At 50.9% G+C, this 16,253-nt stretch overlaps 1 protein-coding gene across 2 annotated transcripts in view; it reads right to left on the bottom strand.

The window, feature by feature from the left end:
• The window catches only part of KNDC1 (kinase non-catalytic C-lobe domain containing 1), a gene marked incomplete at its 5' end in the record, with an annotated part of 58,046 nt that overhangs the window by 27,228 nt on the left and 14,565 nt on the right, over positions 1 to 16,253 (bottom strand). For both annotated transcript variants that reach the window (XM_081233477.1, XM_081233478.1), the window contains 6 exons: positions 4,578 to 4,639; positions 4,731 to 4,802; positions 5,625 to 5,739; positions 7,639 to 8,321; positions 9,568 to 9,685; positions 10,087 to 10,233. In XM_081233477.1, coding sequence (XP_081089603.1) covers positions 4,578 to 4,639; positions 4,731 to 4,802; positions 5,625 to 5,739; positions 7,639 to 8,321; positions 9,568 to 9,685; positions 10,087 to 10,233 — 1,197 coding nt within the window. The remainder of the gene's footprint in view (positions 1 to 4,577; positions 4,640 to 4,730; positions 4,803 to 5,624; positions 5,740 to 7,638; positions 8,322 to 9,567; positions 9,686 to 10,086; positions 10,234 to 16,253) is intronic.

A 16,253-nucleotide genomic window follows, 5' to 3' on the forward strand; every position in this document is an offset into this window, starting at 1 on the left:
TGAATTTACTTTTAGGCCTATGTTCCATTTTGAGTTAATTTTTGTGAAAAGTGCAACAAGGTCTGTGTAAAGGTTTTTTTGGCCTGTGGATGTCCTGTTGTTACAGCACCACTTGTTGAGCAGACCGTCCTTTCTCCAACGATTGCCTTTGCTCCTCTGTCAAAGACCAGTTAACTGTATTTGTGTTGATTTATTTCTGGGCTGCTTTGTTCCATGTATTTTTTATCTTTTCTTTTGCCGAAACCACACTTGATTACTGTGGCTTACGGTAAGTTTTAGAACTGGGTAGTGTCAGTCCTCTGACTTTGTTCTTCTCCTTCAATATTGCGTTGGCTATGCTGGGTCTTTTGCCTCAACATAAAAACCTAAGAAGCAGTTCGTTGATATCAACTAAACAACTTGCTGGGATTTTCATTGAAATTGCATTGAATCTATAGATCAAATTGGAAAGAACATCTTAATAATATTGAGTCTTCCAATCCATGAACATGGACTATCTCTCCATTTATTTAGATCTTTTTCGGTTTCTTTCATCAGAATTTTACAGTTTTCCTCATATGAATCTTATACATTTTCTTAAATTTTATACATAAGTAATTTTTTTGGTGCTAGCATAAATGGTATTTTTTTAAAAATAATTAATTAATTTTTTTTTAAATGGCTGTGTCTGGTCTTAGTTGTGGCACGCGGGATCTTTCATTTCTGTGCGTGGGCTTCTTGCTAGTTGTGGTGTGCGGGTTTTTTTCTCTCTAGTTGTGGTGCACGGGCTCCAGGGCACGTGGGCTCTGTAGTTTGCAGCGCGCAGGCTCTAGCTGAGGCGTGCAAGCTTAGTAGTTGTGGCACGCGGGATTAGTTGCCCGGGGTATGTGGGATCTTAGTTCCCCGACCAGGGATCGAACTTGTGTCCCCTGCATTGGAAGGCGGATTCTTTACCACTGGACCAGCAGGGAAGTCCCTGGTATTGTTTTTTTTTTTTTTTTTTAGTTTTTATTATTATTTTTTTAATTAATTAATTTATTTTTGGCTGCATTGGGTCTTTGTTGCTGTGCACAGGCTTTCTCTAGTTGCAGTGAGTGGGGGCTACTCTTCATTGTGGTGTGTGGGCTTCTCATTGCAGTGGCTTCTCTTGTTGCAGAGCACAGGCTCTAGGCATGCAGGCTTCAGTAGTTATAGCAAGCAGGCTCAGTAGTTGTGGCTCGCAGGCTCCAGAGCGCAGGCTCAGCAGTTGTGGCACATGGGCTTAGTTGCTCCATGGCATGTGAGATCTTCCCGGACCAGGGCTCAAACCCATATCCCCTGCATTGGCAGGCGGATTCTTAACCACTGCACCACCAGGGAAGCCCTGGTATTGTATTTTTATTTTCAAATTCCAATTGTTCATTGCCGGTAAACAGGAAAGCAATTGACATTTGTATTTTAATCTTCTATCTGCAATCTTGCTACAACTGCTTATTAGTTCCAGGAGATTTCTGTTGATTCTTTGGGATTTCCTACTTAGGCAATCATGTCACCTGTGAACAAAGACAGTCTTATTTTTTCCTTCTCAATCTACATCCATTTTCTTTTCTTTTCTTGTCTTATTGCATTAGCTAGGACTTCCAGTACGATGTTGAATAGGAGTGATGAGAGGAGACATTCTTGCCTTTTTCCCAATCTTAGGGGAAAAGCATCTAGTTTCTCACCATTACTTATGCTACCTGTTAGCTTTTGTAGATATTCTTTATCAAGTTGAGGAAATTTCCCTCTATTCCTAGTTTGCTGAGAGTTTTTATTATGAATGGGTGCTAAATTTTGTCAAAAGCTTAGCATCTATTGATACGATTTTTCTTCTTTAGTCCATGTGATGTATTACATTGACTTTCAGTTGTTGAGTCAGCCATCCATACATGGAATAAATGCCACTTGGCCAGTTTTAAATTTTGATGAAGTTCAATTTATCCATTTTTCCTTTTGTGGAAAACTTTATGGATAGTGCTTTTGGTGTCAAGTCTAAAAGCTCTTTGCCTAGCCCTCCATTCCAAAGATTTTCTTTGATATATTTTTTCATCAGCCTTCTGTAGTCTTTAGCATATAAATTCGGTGCGTGCTTTGTTAGATTCACATCTAAGTATTTCATTTTGGGGGGAGTGATTGTAGATGTACTGTGTTTTTAATTTTGGTGTCCACATGTTCATTGCTAGTATATAGAAATACAATTGATTTTTGAATGTTTATCTTATATCCTGTGACCTTTCAAAACTCAATTCTAAGTTCTGGGAGGCTTTTTTGGTAGATTCTTTGGAATTCCTTGGAATTTTCTATGTTGACAGTTATGTCATCTGCAAACAGTATTATTTCTTCCTTCCTGGCCTTTATGCTTTTTACCTGCTTTTCTTGCCTTATTGTAGTGGCTAGAACTTCCAGTACAATGTTGAACAGGGTGGTGAGAGTGGGCATCCTTGCTTTGTTCTTGATCTTAGGGGGAAAGCATTTAGTCTTTCCACTAAGTATGATGTTAACTGTACAGTTTTTTTGGTAGATGATCTTTATTAAGTTGAGGAAGTTTCTTCTATTTCTATTTTTCTGAGTTTTTAAAAAAATAAATCGGTGTTAAATTTTGTCAAATGCTTTTTCTGCATCAATTAATGTGATCATGGGATTTTTCTTCTTTAGCTGGTTAATATGTGGGACTACACTGATTGGTTTTCAAATACTGAACCAGCCTTATGTCCCTGGAATAACCCCCACTTGTTTATGGTATATAATTGTTTTTATATCTTAGTGAATTCTATTTGCATATATTTTGTTAAGGATTTTTGCCTTTATATTCGTGAGGAATATTGACCTATATACATATTTTTTATACTATCTTTGTCTGGTTTTGGTATCAGGGTAATATTAGGCTTCATCAAATGGACTGGGAAGTGTTCATTTCTGTTTTCTGGAAAAGACTGTGTAGGATTGGTATTAATCCTTCTTTAAACATTTGGTATACCACCCCAGTGAAAACATCTTGGCCTAGAGATTTATTTTTGAGAGTTTAAAAATTACAAGTTCAGGGCTTCCCTGGTGGTGCAGTGCTTGAGAGTCCACCTGCCGATGCAGGGGACACAGGTTGGTGCCCCGGTCCGGGAAGATCCCACATGCCGTGGAGCGGCTGGGCCCATGAGCCATGGCCGCTGAGCCTGCGCGTCTGGAGCCTGTGCTCCGCAACGGGAGAGGCCACAACAGTGAGAGGCCCGCATACCGCCAAAAAAAAAAAAAAAAAAAAAAAATTACAAATTCAATCTCCTCAACAGTTATGGAGCTATTCAAAGGTCTGTTTCATCTTGGGTGAGTTGTAGTTTATGTTTTTTAAAGATTTGGTCCATTTCATCTAAGTCATTAATTTATATGTGGGAAGTTGTTGTGGTATTCCATTATCCTTTTGATGTCTGCAGGGTCTGCAGGGATGTCCCCTGAGTCATTCCTGACACTGGTAATTTGTGTCTTCCTTCTCTTTTTGCTTTGTCAGTTTTGCTAGAAGTTTGTTAATATTATTGGTCTCTTCCAAGAACCAGCCCTTCATTTCATTGGTTTTCTCTACTGTTTTTCTGTTTTCATTTCATTGAGTCCTGCTCTCAGCTTCACTGTTTCCTTCTTTCTGCTTTGGGTCTATTTCACTCTTCTTTTTCTTGGTTCTTGAGGTGGATGCTTAGATTACTTAGTTGAGACTTTACCTCTTTTTTAGTTTTCAGCATACGAGTCCTGTACATGCTTTGCTAGACTTACATCTATTTCATTTTTAGTGATTTTTTTTTTTTTTTGAGGGGAGGTTGCCTTGTTACCGCTGGGTGATGGTGAAAGTCCCAACTCTTCCTGAGGCCTCCTCTGACTGACACTCCCACCCTGGGAGGGGCACGTCTCACTGATGGGCAGGGGTCCTTGTCACAGGCTGGATGCTCAGCCTTTTCCGACAGCACCTGGCCTGGGTGGGCCGCCCTCCCTTTGTCCTGGTGCTCCGGCTCCAGCATGCGGGCTTCCACTGGGCTTCTGCTGTGTCCGTTGGTGTTTCCCAGATGTGCTTCCTCATCCTCCACGTGTGAGGCAGGAAGGACACCTGGGACTCTTCGGACCGTCACTCCCTGGGCCCAGGGCCCTGTCCTTTCTGTCCTCACACGCGAGCTTTCAGAACGGCGTGTTTTGTTGGGGGGCAGGGAACTTACGTCTCCCCCATGTTCCCGAAAGCGGAAGTTCTACCTTGGTTCGGAATATAAATTACTTGATTTTAAGTCTGTACAACTGAATTTTTAATAACGGCTGTGTTTGACAAGCATCTGGCAAACGTCCTTGAAAGTTCAGCCGTGGGGTCTTGTGAGCACTGCCCAGAGCTGAAGTCCAGGCTCAGATGACACCCCGTCACCCTCCGGGAGGCCCCTGCAGAGCCAGGCTCTGGACGCGGGGGCCACGTTTGGGGGGTCGTCTTGACTCTGCTGAGTCCTGATGCTGGGCCCATCCTCTCCCCACCCCCTCCCCCTCTCAGGCTCTCTGGACGGAGGGCGTGGGCACCACGGAGGGGGGCAGGGGGCCACGGGAAGGGGTGGGGAGGGCCCAGGTACCTTTTCAGTTGTCAGCTTTTGCTCTGCGACCTCGGGAGCCAGAAAGAACGAGTTGTAAGCACCTGAGAGAGAAAACCCCAAACCCACTGAGCTTGCCTTCAGCCTTGGCTGTCGGAACCAGAGCACAGCCCCCGGGGGGGCCCACTTACGCACCGCTGGCAGGAGGTGGCCCAAAAAGCACAGTTCCATCCTCGGCCACCAGCACGGAGTCCAGACACAGGTAGGCTGCAAGGGAAGGCGAGGGTCAGGGCGGCTGTAGACTCACTGGGGGACCTGGTCCCCCTCAGGGCCGACAGAGCCACAGTCGTGGGGCAGCCTCCTCTCTCAGCCACCCCACGGGCTCCCAAGCCACCCAGGGAGTGCGGGGACGCTGGGGCCCTCGCTGGACACAGCACAGGGGCCAAGTGCTGGCTCCCCTTCCCAGAGGCCCGGGCGACAGGCCATGGAAGGGCCATCTGAGCCAGCCCTGGGGCACAGGAGCTGCGGGAAGAGGAGCGGGACAGAGGGACGTGAGCCACCCGCCGAGCAGGGCCCTGGGAGGGGTCCCGGGGGAGGCTGGGTGCCAGCGCTTCGTACCCACAGGCCTGAGGCTCACAGTACCCAAGGGAGGCCAGAGAGCAGCGCCCCTGCCCTGCTAGAACCACCGTGGGGCCGGAGACTGGTCCCTCTGCCTGGTAGGGCTGAGCTTCAGGGGCCACAAACCAGTCTAACGTCCAAAGACGCCCCCCCACCGGCCCCAGCCAATCTTCGTCTCCTTGGGGACAGCGTCGCCCCTGCTGAGAGGGTGTGGGTCAGGGCCACTGCACAGCTCCTGCCCCTCCTCAGCAGGAGGAGGCCCACGTTTTAAGCTGCCCTCTGACCCCCTTGGTCCTGAGACCAGAGTAGATACCTCCAGGCCGCCCCCAGCTCACAGGGTGGACACTGCCACCTGGCCCCAGGCTGTCCACACAGCCCACATGGGCGACAGAGGCTATGTGTGGCCCCGGGTCCTGGCCCGGACATGCTGGGGGTCGGCGGGCTGGACGAGGACCCATGGGAGGGCGTCACCTGGGTGCTGGCCGTGCGTCCGCAGGGTGCTGAGGCATGCGTGGGACAGAGCCCAGAGCTCGTACTCCTTGAAGGGCCGGCCCAGCTTAGACAGGAGGTCCTGCAGGGAGACACCCTGAGGGGGGCGGGGGGAGGAGCCACATTCAGTGTGTGGGCACCTCAGAGGGATGCATGGAGGAAGGCGACAGGGCAAGGACCACCTCAAACACGTGGGGTTGGCCCCACACAGTGCATCCTGGCATGACGGGCTGGGAGAGTCCCCATGTCAGTACAACAGGTGCTGGGGGTGCACGTGGAGAAACCAGCGCCTGTGCACGGCCGGTGGGAACATAAAACGGTGCAACGATGTGGAAAACAGCATAGAGGCTCCTCAAAGAATCAGACGTAGAATTACCATCTGACCCAGCAATTCCACTTAAAAGCAGGGTCTTGAAGACATATTTGCACACCCATGTTCAAATCAGCATGATTCACGAGAGTTAACACGTGGAAGCAACCCAAGTGCCGCTGGTGGATGGATGGATAAGCATTACGTGGTCCATCCATAAGATGGATATTATTCAGCCTTAAAAAGGAAGGGAATTCTGACACAGCTACAACATAGATGAAGCCTGAGGACACTGTGGTCAGTGAGATAAGCTAGTCACAAAGGGACAAACACTGTATGATTCCTCTTATATCAAAGACTGAGAGTAGTCACACCCATAGAGACAGAAAGTAGATTAGAGGTTATCAGGGCCGGGCGGAGGGGATGGGGAGAAAGTGTTTAATGGGGACATAGTTTCAGTCTGGGATGATGACAAAGTTCCAGGGATGGATGATGATCATGGGTGCACAACAGTGTGAATGTACCTGATGCCACTGTCCTGTACACTTGAAATGGTTAAGATGGTAAATTTTATGTTATGGGTCCCCCTTCCCTCACACCGCCCCCCAACATTAAAGTCCCAGAGTCAGAAGAATGAGTTCAGCTGGAAGGGAGTTCTCTGCTTTGTGGCCACGGGAAGAGCTGGGAGTACAACCGCCCACTTGGACACAGGAGTGCATGTTCAGAGGAAGGTTCCAGAGGCAGTGTCTTCACCCCTCCTGGACCCCCCTCTGCGCCCAGGGTGTAGCTGCCTCGGTCCCGAGACTTCGCTCCCTGCCTCATCCAGCCTGTGCCTGGCCAGCGGCCCAGGTTCTGGGGCACAGGGCCCCCCAAGCCTCCTGCTACATGTGGGGTTGGAGCAGCCGGCTTTGCACCCAGGACCTGCTCTCCAGAGATCTGGGTCCCCGACTCTGGACCAGCCCTGACACCTGACGGGTTGTGACCTGTGTGGGGGCCGAGGTCTGGTGGGCCCTGAGCCCTTGAGCCTTCGGGGCAGGGAAGCCTGGTGGTTAAGACCGTGGCTGGGCTCCCAATCAGTTCTGCCCTTCAGCGACCGCCCATCCTCCTCCTGGCGGCCCCAAGCCTCAGTTTACCCATCCGGGAGGTGGGCTGTGAGGCTGGTGGGCATTTGAAGGTGAGCAGAGCCCTGGGCTCAGGCCTGAGGCTTTCACCTCGGTGCCTGGGTGCTCTGGGTACACGAGTGTGGTCAGATGGGCGGACATGGGGAGGCCAGTGGAGATGGTTTGGGCTGAGCAGACACAGCACGTGGGCATCGAGCACGTGTCAATGTGCGGGGGTCTCCAGGATGGGCTTTCGTTGTAAAGTAACCATAGTTTTCAAGTAAATTACCCTCAGGTGCTTATCAGGATATGAATAAAAATGTAACTCAGAGTTTGCCCTCCCCTTTGACCTCTGGGTCAGCAAAGCATGGTGGGAATGAAGCTGGTGGAGTCGGCACTGCTGCACAGACACACGTGTGTTCGGGCCACCGAACCCCAGGCGACTTCGTCCCGAGATGCTCACAGGCACCCACCTTAGGGGAGCGACTTACTTCTTACTCAAGAGCCCAAGCCTGCGGAGGGAGCGCGTGCGCGGGGGCGTGTGCACGCAGGCCCCTCCCGGGCCACGCGGGCCACGGTCACCCACCTGCTCCAGGGCTGCTCCGCCCGGCTCCCCAGCTCTGTCCGCAGTCCCGTCATCAGGCTCGGGAGTCCCTGGGTCTCTGCCGGCATTGCGAGGGCCCTTGGAACCGGGCGGGGGGCTTTCCTCCGCGGGGCCCCAGCCACGCGCCCCCCTGTCCCCGCCGCGCCGGAGCTCGGCGTCTCGCTCCGGCCACAGACTGGATTCGGGCTGTGCCTGGAAGCTGGTAAGGCCATTTTTCCCCTCCGGAAAGGGCTTCCTGGGGTCTGGAGGGAAGAATTCTGGTGCCGGTGGCTGGGTTTTCGTGCCGGTCAGCGACAGGCAGAGGGCGCCGGCCTCGGGGCCGCAGGGCGGGAGCCGGGGCAGCGTCTGCACCTTCCTCAGGCGGCTCCTCTCCAGGAAGCCTCTGTCCGGGTCCCCCAGGGGCCGCTGGGCATCCAGGAGGAGGCAGGCCAGCCTCTCGGGGACCAGCCCCTCCTGGCCCGGGCTTTCTCCGTTTTTCACAGGGGCTGACAGCAGAGCCTTGGAGGGCGGGGTCCCCGGGTGCTCCAGGCCTTCTCCAGCAGGGCTCGGGGGCCGGCCCTCCAGGGCAGGCAGGGCCGCTGGGTCCGCGGAGCGGTGCCCTGGCTGCCTCTTGGGCCCCACACTTTTTGGAGCCAGTCTCTCCCTCCAGGTGATCTCACCGACATCTGGGCAAAAAGCAAGACGTGATTACAGCTGAGGGCCACGGCCAGGATGGACCTCCCCCTGCAATCCCCATGCTCACGGCCACCGAGGCACCCACTCCTGCAGGACCCCTGGACCCCCACCCATCACAGAGAGCACGGGGCCTCCCAGGCCCCCCCCCTTCCCTCAGGACTGGCCCAGAAACGTCCTCATCTGCTTCCTTAATCACACCATCTTGGCTAAGTAATGAGTCTCCGAAGGCTCCCAGTCCCCCCCCGCCGCCCAATCCAGGATGAGCTTCCCGAAGGGGTTTCCTAAGGCCTGTCTAATTAGCTCATCCAAAAAGCACACGGTTTTGCTATTATGATTACACAAGTGATACGCCCCAAAGGAATAAATTAAATCTGGCAGCAGCCCCAGCTCGTCCTGATGTACAACCTTCCACACACGTGTCTGCGTGAACCCCCCTAGAGACACACGCCCTCCCCTCCCAGTGGCCTGCAGCCCCCCGACGGAGCCTCTGCTCTCAGTGTTAATGCCCTCCCTGATGTTAGAGCCGCCAGCGGGCCTGGTGCTGCAGTGTCACAAATGCCAACGTGGTGGGAAATGCCGTTCGCCTGGCTGGGGGAGGGGCCCTGCCGCCCCCAGGGGCTCCACACCTCCCCTCAAGACCCTCCAGGCTCCCTGCTGCGAGCACAGAGCAGAGCAGACGTTGGCATTTGTTCAAAATGCCACCCGAGATTATGCCTTGTGAGCCATGAAAATCCCAGATGCTTCAGCAACAGCTTGTGTGGCCGGGAAGTAAGTGGCCACCAGACAGGCGGTGCTGTGTCCATGTCCCCAACGCCCACAGAAGAGGACAGAGGTGACCAGTCCCAAGGGAAGCCACTTCCCATATGACCTGCCTCTCACCTCCAATTGTAGGTCAGAGCGTGTGAGCGTGTGCACGTTTGCAGACGTGTTTGTGCGTGTGGGAAACTGTGGGCGCGTGCTGCGTGTGCACGGGTGTGTGCTTGCTGTGTGAGTTAATAGTCTAAATAGGTGTGTCCGAGTTTGCACATGCTTGTATGTTTCCATGTGTGCTGTGGGAGCACATGTGATCTGTCTGCATCCGTGTGCACGTCAGCGTGGGTGGCTTACACGGTGAGTACGCTGGCGCGAACGTGTGTGTACGTGATCGTGTCAATGCTTGTGCACACCCATGTGTGCATGTGTGAGTGTGTGCACATGCCTGGGCGCGTGTGCAGGCTCGTCCACCTGTGTGCTTACCTTGAAACGCCCCGAAGGACTCGATGGACAGCACCCTCCTCCCGGCGGCCGAGAGGCTCTGGCACAGGCAGCAGGAGGACGTGAGCTGCATCTTCTCCTCGCACAGTGCGATGATGCTCTGTGATCGGAGCCAGCGCTCAGCCCCGCCCCCGGCCCCCCCCTCCCCGCCGCCCCCTCACCGCTCTAGGTGCCCAGTGCGATGATGCTCTGTGACCGGAGCCTGCGCTCAGCCCCGCCCCCGGCCCCCCCCCCGCCGCCCCCTCACCGCTCTAGGCGCTGGGATCGCGAAGCGGGGCGTCCTGAGCTTCATGATCCCCGCGAGACAGAATCTGCTTCGTGAAACCAGCGGATTCTGTCCTGCTCGTGACAGTTATAAAGCCCGCCGTTCATCGCAAAAATGCAGAGTAATGAAGTCAGGAGCCCCAGTGACGGGCGGGTGGGGGCCCGCGTGTGCGTGCTGGCTGTGCGTGCACGCTGGCCGGGGGCGCTGGGGGAAGCGGGGGCTGCCTTCGCGCTTACCTGCAGGTCGGGCCGGTCCCCGGGGTCCTCGGCCTGCATCTGGCCCAGCAGCGCTTCCAGCTCCCGGCTCAGCCTGGGCTGGGGCTCGGGCTCCGTCACATAGTCGAGGGCTGCCTTCAGCGTGGCCCCCAGAGAGTAGATGTGGGCCTGCGGCAGCACCAGAGAGCCCACTGGGCGTGGGGCAGGGCCTCGCAGCCTCCCGGGGCAGCACCTGTCCCCAGGCAGCCGCTGCTCCTCTGGGCCAGGAGCAGCTGCACTTTACAGGCCCGCCTCCCCTGCCCCCAGCGCGGCGATTCTCCTGGCCCCGAGCCACCCCCATGCTCGCGGGCCTGGGGTCTGTGCCGGCCCCGCTGCACCAGCCCCAGCCCACCTCCCCGGCACAGGCCCTCGCCTGGCACCTGCCCTGTCTTCAAAGGGCCAGCCTTTTCTTTTTCAAGTGTATGCTTCAAAAACTGAGTTGAGGAGGAGGAAAGGTAGGTTTCTTGCAGTTTGGAAGTCAGGGTTTTCCCCTGTGTGAGTGGGGCTCTTCTCCCCACGCCCACTGGGACAGGCTCACGGGGAAGGGCTCGGCCCTCGGGACCTGGAGGGGCTGCCGATCCCCGTGGCCAGGTGTCCTCCAACACCATCTGGCCTTCTCGCCTCATCCCAGGGCCGCGCACGTGCGGCTTCATCATCCCCGCTTCACTGACAGGAAGCTGAGACCAGAGAGGTTCAGGAACCTGCCCGGGGCCACACAGCTGGGCCAGGAGGAGCTGGTGGGGGCCCTGGGCCATGTGGCTCCAGAGAGGTGGGTCACACAGCTCAGGAGTAGAGGCCGGGCCCCCAGAGGCCGGCTCTCCCCACCTCCCTGCCCCAGTGCTCCCCCCACTCCAACCAGTGAGTCCCCCACCTCCAGCCCTGGGCCCACTCTGGTCCAGGGTCAACACCTAGCCAGGGCCAGACTCAGCATGGCTGAGTGGTGGGGTCCTGGCCCTCTCCCTGGGCAGCCTCGTGACCTGTCAGGGACGTCTTGCCCGGCCTCCCCACATGACCCTCAGACCCCACCTTCCTGGTCTGTGGGGAGGTCTGGGACCACGGGCTCTTGCTGTTGTTCTAGGGCTGCCTGGTTTCCACTGGCCGCCTGGCTGAGACGCGCCCTCCTGACCCACCTCCCTGCCAGCGTCTCTCTCAGGAGCTGGGCACGTGGGGGTCCACCCCTCGCCACTTAGGGCAGTTCCTGTGTTTTGCTGTTGTGACCAGCGCTGCAGTGGCCGTCCTCACGTGGACGTCTTTGTGCATCCACAGTATGTTCATGAAGCCTCAGGCCCCGCAAGTGGGGCTACCAATCTGAGCTACATCCGTTCCATTTGCAGTTTTCAGAGCTGCTGAGGAGCTTCCCTCGTGAGTGACCAGCCCAGCCGTGTGCCTGTGTCTGTGTGTGTGTCTGTGTGTGTGTGTGGGAGGTCAAACGCCCTCCCCCTTCCAGCTCGCGGCCTCTGCAGCTTCCCCAAGCTCAGTGTCTCGTGCTAACCTGCATTTCTGTGACCGTGAAGGAGACCAAGCATCTGTTCATCTCTATTCGCTGTTTTAAATTTTCCTCTTTACGCCCATTCATGGACTTTGCTAATTTGTCCGCTGAGCTGTTGCTTGTTTTGAGTGCACTCTTGGCACATGAAGGGGCTGCTCCCTGGTCTGTGTGTCTCACGTGTATTCTGTCACTTATGTTTCAACTTTTTCATGTGTCTTTTTTTTTTTCTTTTTCTTTTTTTTTTTTTCCTTGCGGTACGCGGGCCTCTCACTGTTGTGGCCTCTCCCGTTGCGGAGCACAGGCTCCGGATGCGCAGGCTTAGCGGCCATGGCTCACGGGCCCAGCCGCTCCGCGGCATGTGGGATCTTCCCGGACCGGGGCACGAACCCGTGTCCCCTGCATCGGCAGGCGGACTCTCAACCACTGCGCCACCAGGGAAGCCCTTCATGTGTCTTTTGACATTCAAAGATCCTAATGTTTAATTTGTGAAATTGGATAACTTTTTTATTGGCTTCTTAAGAGGAACTTCCCTAGCCCAAGACAATAAAAACAGCTTACTTCTGCTTTTTCCAACACTTTTATAATTTTAAAGCATCTAGCTCTAATCCCTGTGGGTTGAACCTTTGAGCTGGCGCGCTGCAGGGATCTGGTTTTGTCTCCTTCCTGATGGAGAGCCACCTCCATCTCCCACACTGTTAAAGAAGAGCCCACCCTCTTTCCATCCTGAACCCTCGTCCTGCTGCCCTCAGCTCCCCAGCGCTCCAGGCTCTGGCTGGCTTCCCCTGCTCTTACTCTGTGTCTCTCCCTCTGTCCAGACTGTGCTACTGCGCTATTTTAATTGTGGTAGCTTCAGAGTGCATTTTCTTTCTTTCTTTCTTTCTTTCTTTTTTTTTTTTTTTGGCTGAGCCGTGTGGCTTGTGGGATCTTAGTTCCCCAACTTGGGATCAAAGTGAAAGCGCCAAGTCCTAACCACTGGACTGCCAGGGAATTCCCCAGAGTGCATTTTCATACCTGGTGGACGAATGGCCCTCCATTTTTTCCCAAAAAATGTTTGATTATTTTCACATTTGTCAGGTTTAAAAAATGTATATATAGGTTCCCCCATTCCCATTAAAAAATAAAAACCCCAAAAGGCTGGAATTTTATTGTAACAGCACTGATGTTGCAGAATTTGGGAAGGACCAACGTCATACAAGATGAAATACTTGGATGTCAGCAAGATGGCTGTCCCTAGATTGTATCCCCCTCAACAACAATTTGGCATCCATCTGCAGACAAAATTGCCTTTGTGGGAGCTGTGGGATCCAGCAACATATGCCAAGGGACCTGGCAGGAGTCTTGCCCAGCTGTGTGTCAGGTGAGAGGCAGACAAACCTCTGTCTTGGTTGTGGACCCTTTAGCTAGACTAACTAGGGAAAAAAAGAGAGGACTCAAATAAATAAAATCTGAAATGAGGGACGAGACATTACACCTGACACCACAGAAACACAAAGGATCATAAGAGACCACTATTTATATGCCAACAACTTGGATAGCCTAGAAAAAATAGATGAATTCCTAGAAACCTACAACCTACCAAAACTGAATCACGAAGACGTAGATAATCTGAACCAACTATTACTAGTAAGGAGATCGAGTCAGTAAATCAAAAACCTCCCAACAAAGAAAAGCCCAGGACTAGATGACTTCACTGGTGAATTCTACTAACATTTATTTAAAGAATTAATACCAATCCTTCCTAAATTCTTCCAAAAATTGAAGAAGAGGGAACACTCCCAAACTCATTTTATGAGGCCAGCATTACCCTGACATCAAAGCCAGAAAAGAACAGTACAAGGAAACTACAGACCAATATCCCTGATGAAGATAGATGTAAAAATCCTCAACAAAATATTAGCAAACGAAATTCAAAAGTACATTAAGAGGATCATATACCATGGTCAAGGGGGATTTGTCCCTAAGACGCAAAAATGGGTCAATATACACAAATCAGCAAATGTGAGTCACCAATTAATAGAATAAAACATAAAAATCATATGATCATCTCAATAGAAGCAGAAAAAAGCATTTGGCAAAATTCAGCATCCTTTCATGGTAAAAACTCTCAATGAACTGGGTATAGAAGGGATGTGCCTCAACATAACAAAGGCCACATATTACAAACTCACAGCTAACATCATACTCAATGGTGAAAGGTTGAAATCTTTTCCTTTAAGTTCAGAACAAGACAAGGATGCCCACTCTCATCATTCCTTTTCAACACACTGGAAGTTCTAGCCAGAGCAATTAGGCAAGAAAAGAAATAAAAGGCAACCAAACTAGAAGGGAAGAAATAAAATTGTCTCTCTTTGCACATGATATGATCTTATATATAGAAAATCTTAGATGCCACCAAAAATCTTTTAGTCACAACAAATTCAGTAAAATTTCAGGATACAAAATCAGCATGCATAAATCAGTTACATTTCTATACACTAACAATGAAATATCTAAAAAAGAAATAAAGAAAATAATCACACACACAATAGCATCAAAAGCAATAGAATATTTAGGAAAAACAATAAAATATTTAGGAATAAATATAACCAAGCAGGTGAAAGATCTGTACATTGCAAAGAATAAGACTTTGATGAAAGAAGTTGAAGACACAAATAACTGGAATGATCTCCGGTGTTCATGGATCAGAAGAATTAATATTGTTAAAATGTCCATCCTACCCAAAGCCATCTATAGACTGAATGCAATTTCTATCAATATTCCTATGGCATTTTCATAGAAATAGCAAAAAAAAAAAATCCAAAAGTTTGTATGGAACCACAAAAGACTGCAAATAGCCAAAGCAATCCTGTGGAAGAACAAAGCTGGAGGCATCACACTTCCTGGTGTGTGTATTACACAGCTCTAGTAATCAAACCAGTATGGTATTGGCATAAAAACCATCACATGGAACAGAATTGAGAGCCCAGAAATAAAACCACACATATACAGTCAACTAGTATTTGACAAGGGAGCAAAGAACCCTTACTGCAAAAGGGCAGTCTCTACAATAAATGATATTGGGAAAACTGGACAGCCACATGCAAAAGAATGAAACTGGGCCTGTATGTTACACCACACACAAAAACTAACTCATAATGGATTAAAGAATTAAACATAAGACCTGAAAACCATAGAAATCATAGAAGAAAACATAGGGGGAAAGCTCCCTGACATTGGTCTTGGCAATGATTTTTTTGGACATAACACCACAAGCACAAGCACCAAAAGAAAAAACCAATAAACGGAACTACATCAAACTAAAAAGCTTCTGCATAAGAAACAATTAATAACGTGAAAAGGCAACCTATGGGAGAAAATATTTGCAAACCGTTTACCTCATAGGGGGTTAATAACTGAAGTAGATAAAGAACTCACACAACTCAAGAGCAACAAAATAATCTGATTAAAAAATGGGCAGAGGGACTTCCCTGGTGGCACAGTGGTTAAGAATCTGCCTGCCAATGCAGGGGACACGGGTTTGAGCCCTGGTCTGGGAAGATCCCACATGCTGCAGAGCAACTAAGCCCGTGTACCACAACTACTGAGCCTGTGCTCTGGAGCCCACAAGCCACAACTACTGAGCCCACGCGCCTAGAGCCCATGCTCCGCAACAAGAGAAGCCATCGCAGCGAGAAGTCAGAGCACCGCAACGAAGAGTAGCCCCCGCTCGCCACAGCTAGAGGAAAGCCCACGTGTAAGCAGCAAAGACCCAATGCAGCCAAAAATAAATAAATACATAAATAAATTTTAAAAAAAAATGGGCAGAGGGAGATTTCCCTGGTGGCCCAGTGGCTAAGACTCCACGCTCCCAATGGTCAGATCCTACGTGCTGCAACTAAGAGTTCTCATGCCTCAACTAAGAGTCCGCATGCTGCAATTAAAGATCCCGCGTGCTGCAACTAAGACCTGGCACAGCCAAATAAATAAATAATTTGTTTAAAAGATGCTATTTTTAAAAAATGGGCAGAGCAACTGAATAGACATTTTCCCAGGAAGACATACAAGTAACTACCTGGTACATGAAAAGATGCTCAGCCTCACTAATCATCAGGGAAATGCAAATCAAAATTAAAATGAGGTATCACCTCACACCTGTTAGAATGGCTGTTATCAAGAAGACAAGAGATAACAAGCGTTGGTGAGAACATGGAGAAAAGGGAACCCTTGTGCACTGTTGGTGGGAATGTAAAGTGGTGCAGCCACTGCGGAAAACAACGTGGAGGTTCCTCAAAAAATTAAAAATAGAACCTCCATATGATCCAGCAATCCCACTTCTGTGTGTATATCCAAAGGAAATGAAATCAGGCTCTCGAAGAGATATCTGCACCCCCATGTTCACTGCAGCATTATTCACAAAAGCCAAGACATGGAAACAATCTAAGTGTCTTTGGGTGAATGGATAAAGAAAATGGGGTCTATATACACAATGGAATATTATTCAGCTGCAAGAAAGAAGGATGGTCGTTGAGGGCATTGTGCTAAGTGAAGTAAGTCAGACAGAGAAAGACATACTGTATGACCGCACTTACATGTAGAATCTAAAAAACTGAACTCATAGAAACAGAGAGTAGAATGGAGGTTGCCAGGGGCCTGTGGGCGGCGGGGAATGAGGAGACACTGG

The sequence above is a fragment of the Mesoplodon bidens genome (assembly GCF_964165515.1).
Source record: "Mesoplodon bidens genome assembly, chromosome: 1".
In the NCBI taxonomy this organism is placed as follows: domain Eukaryota; kingdom Metazoa; phylum Chordata; class Mammalia; order Artiodactyla; family Ziphiidae; genus Mesoplodon; species Mesoplodon bidens.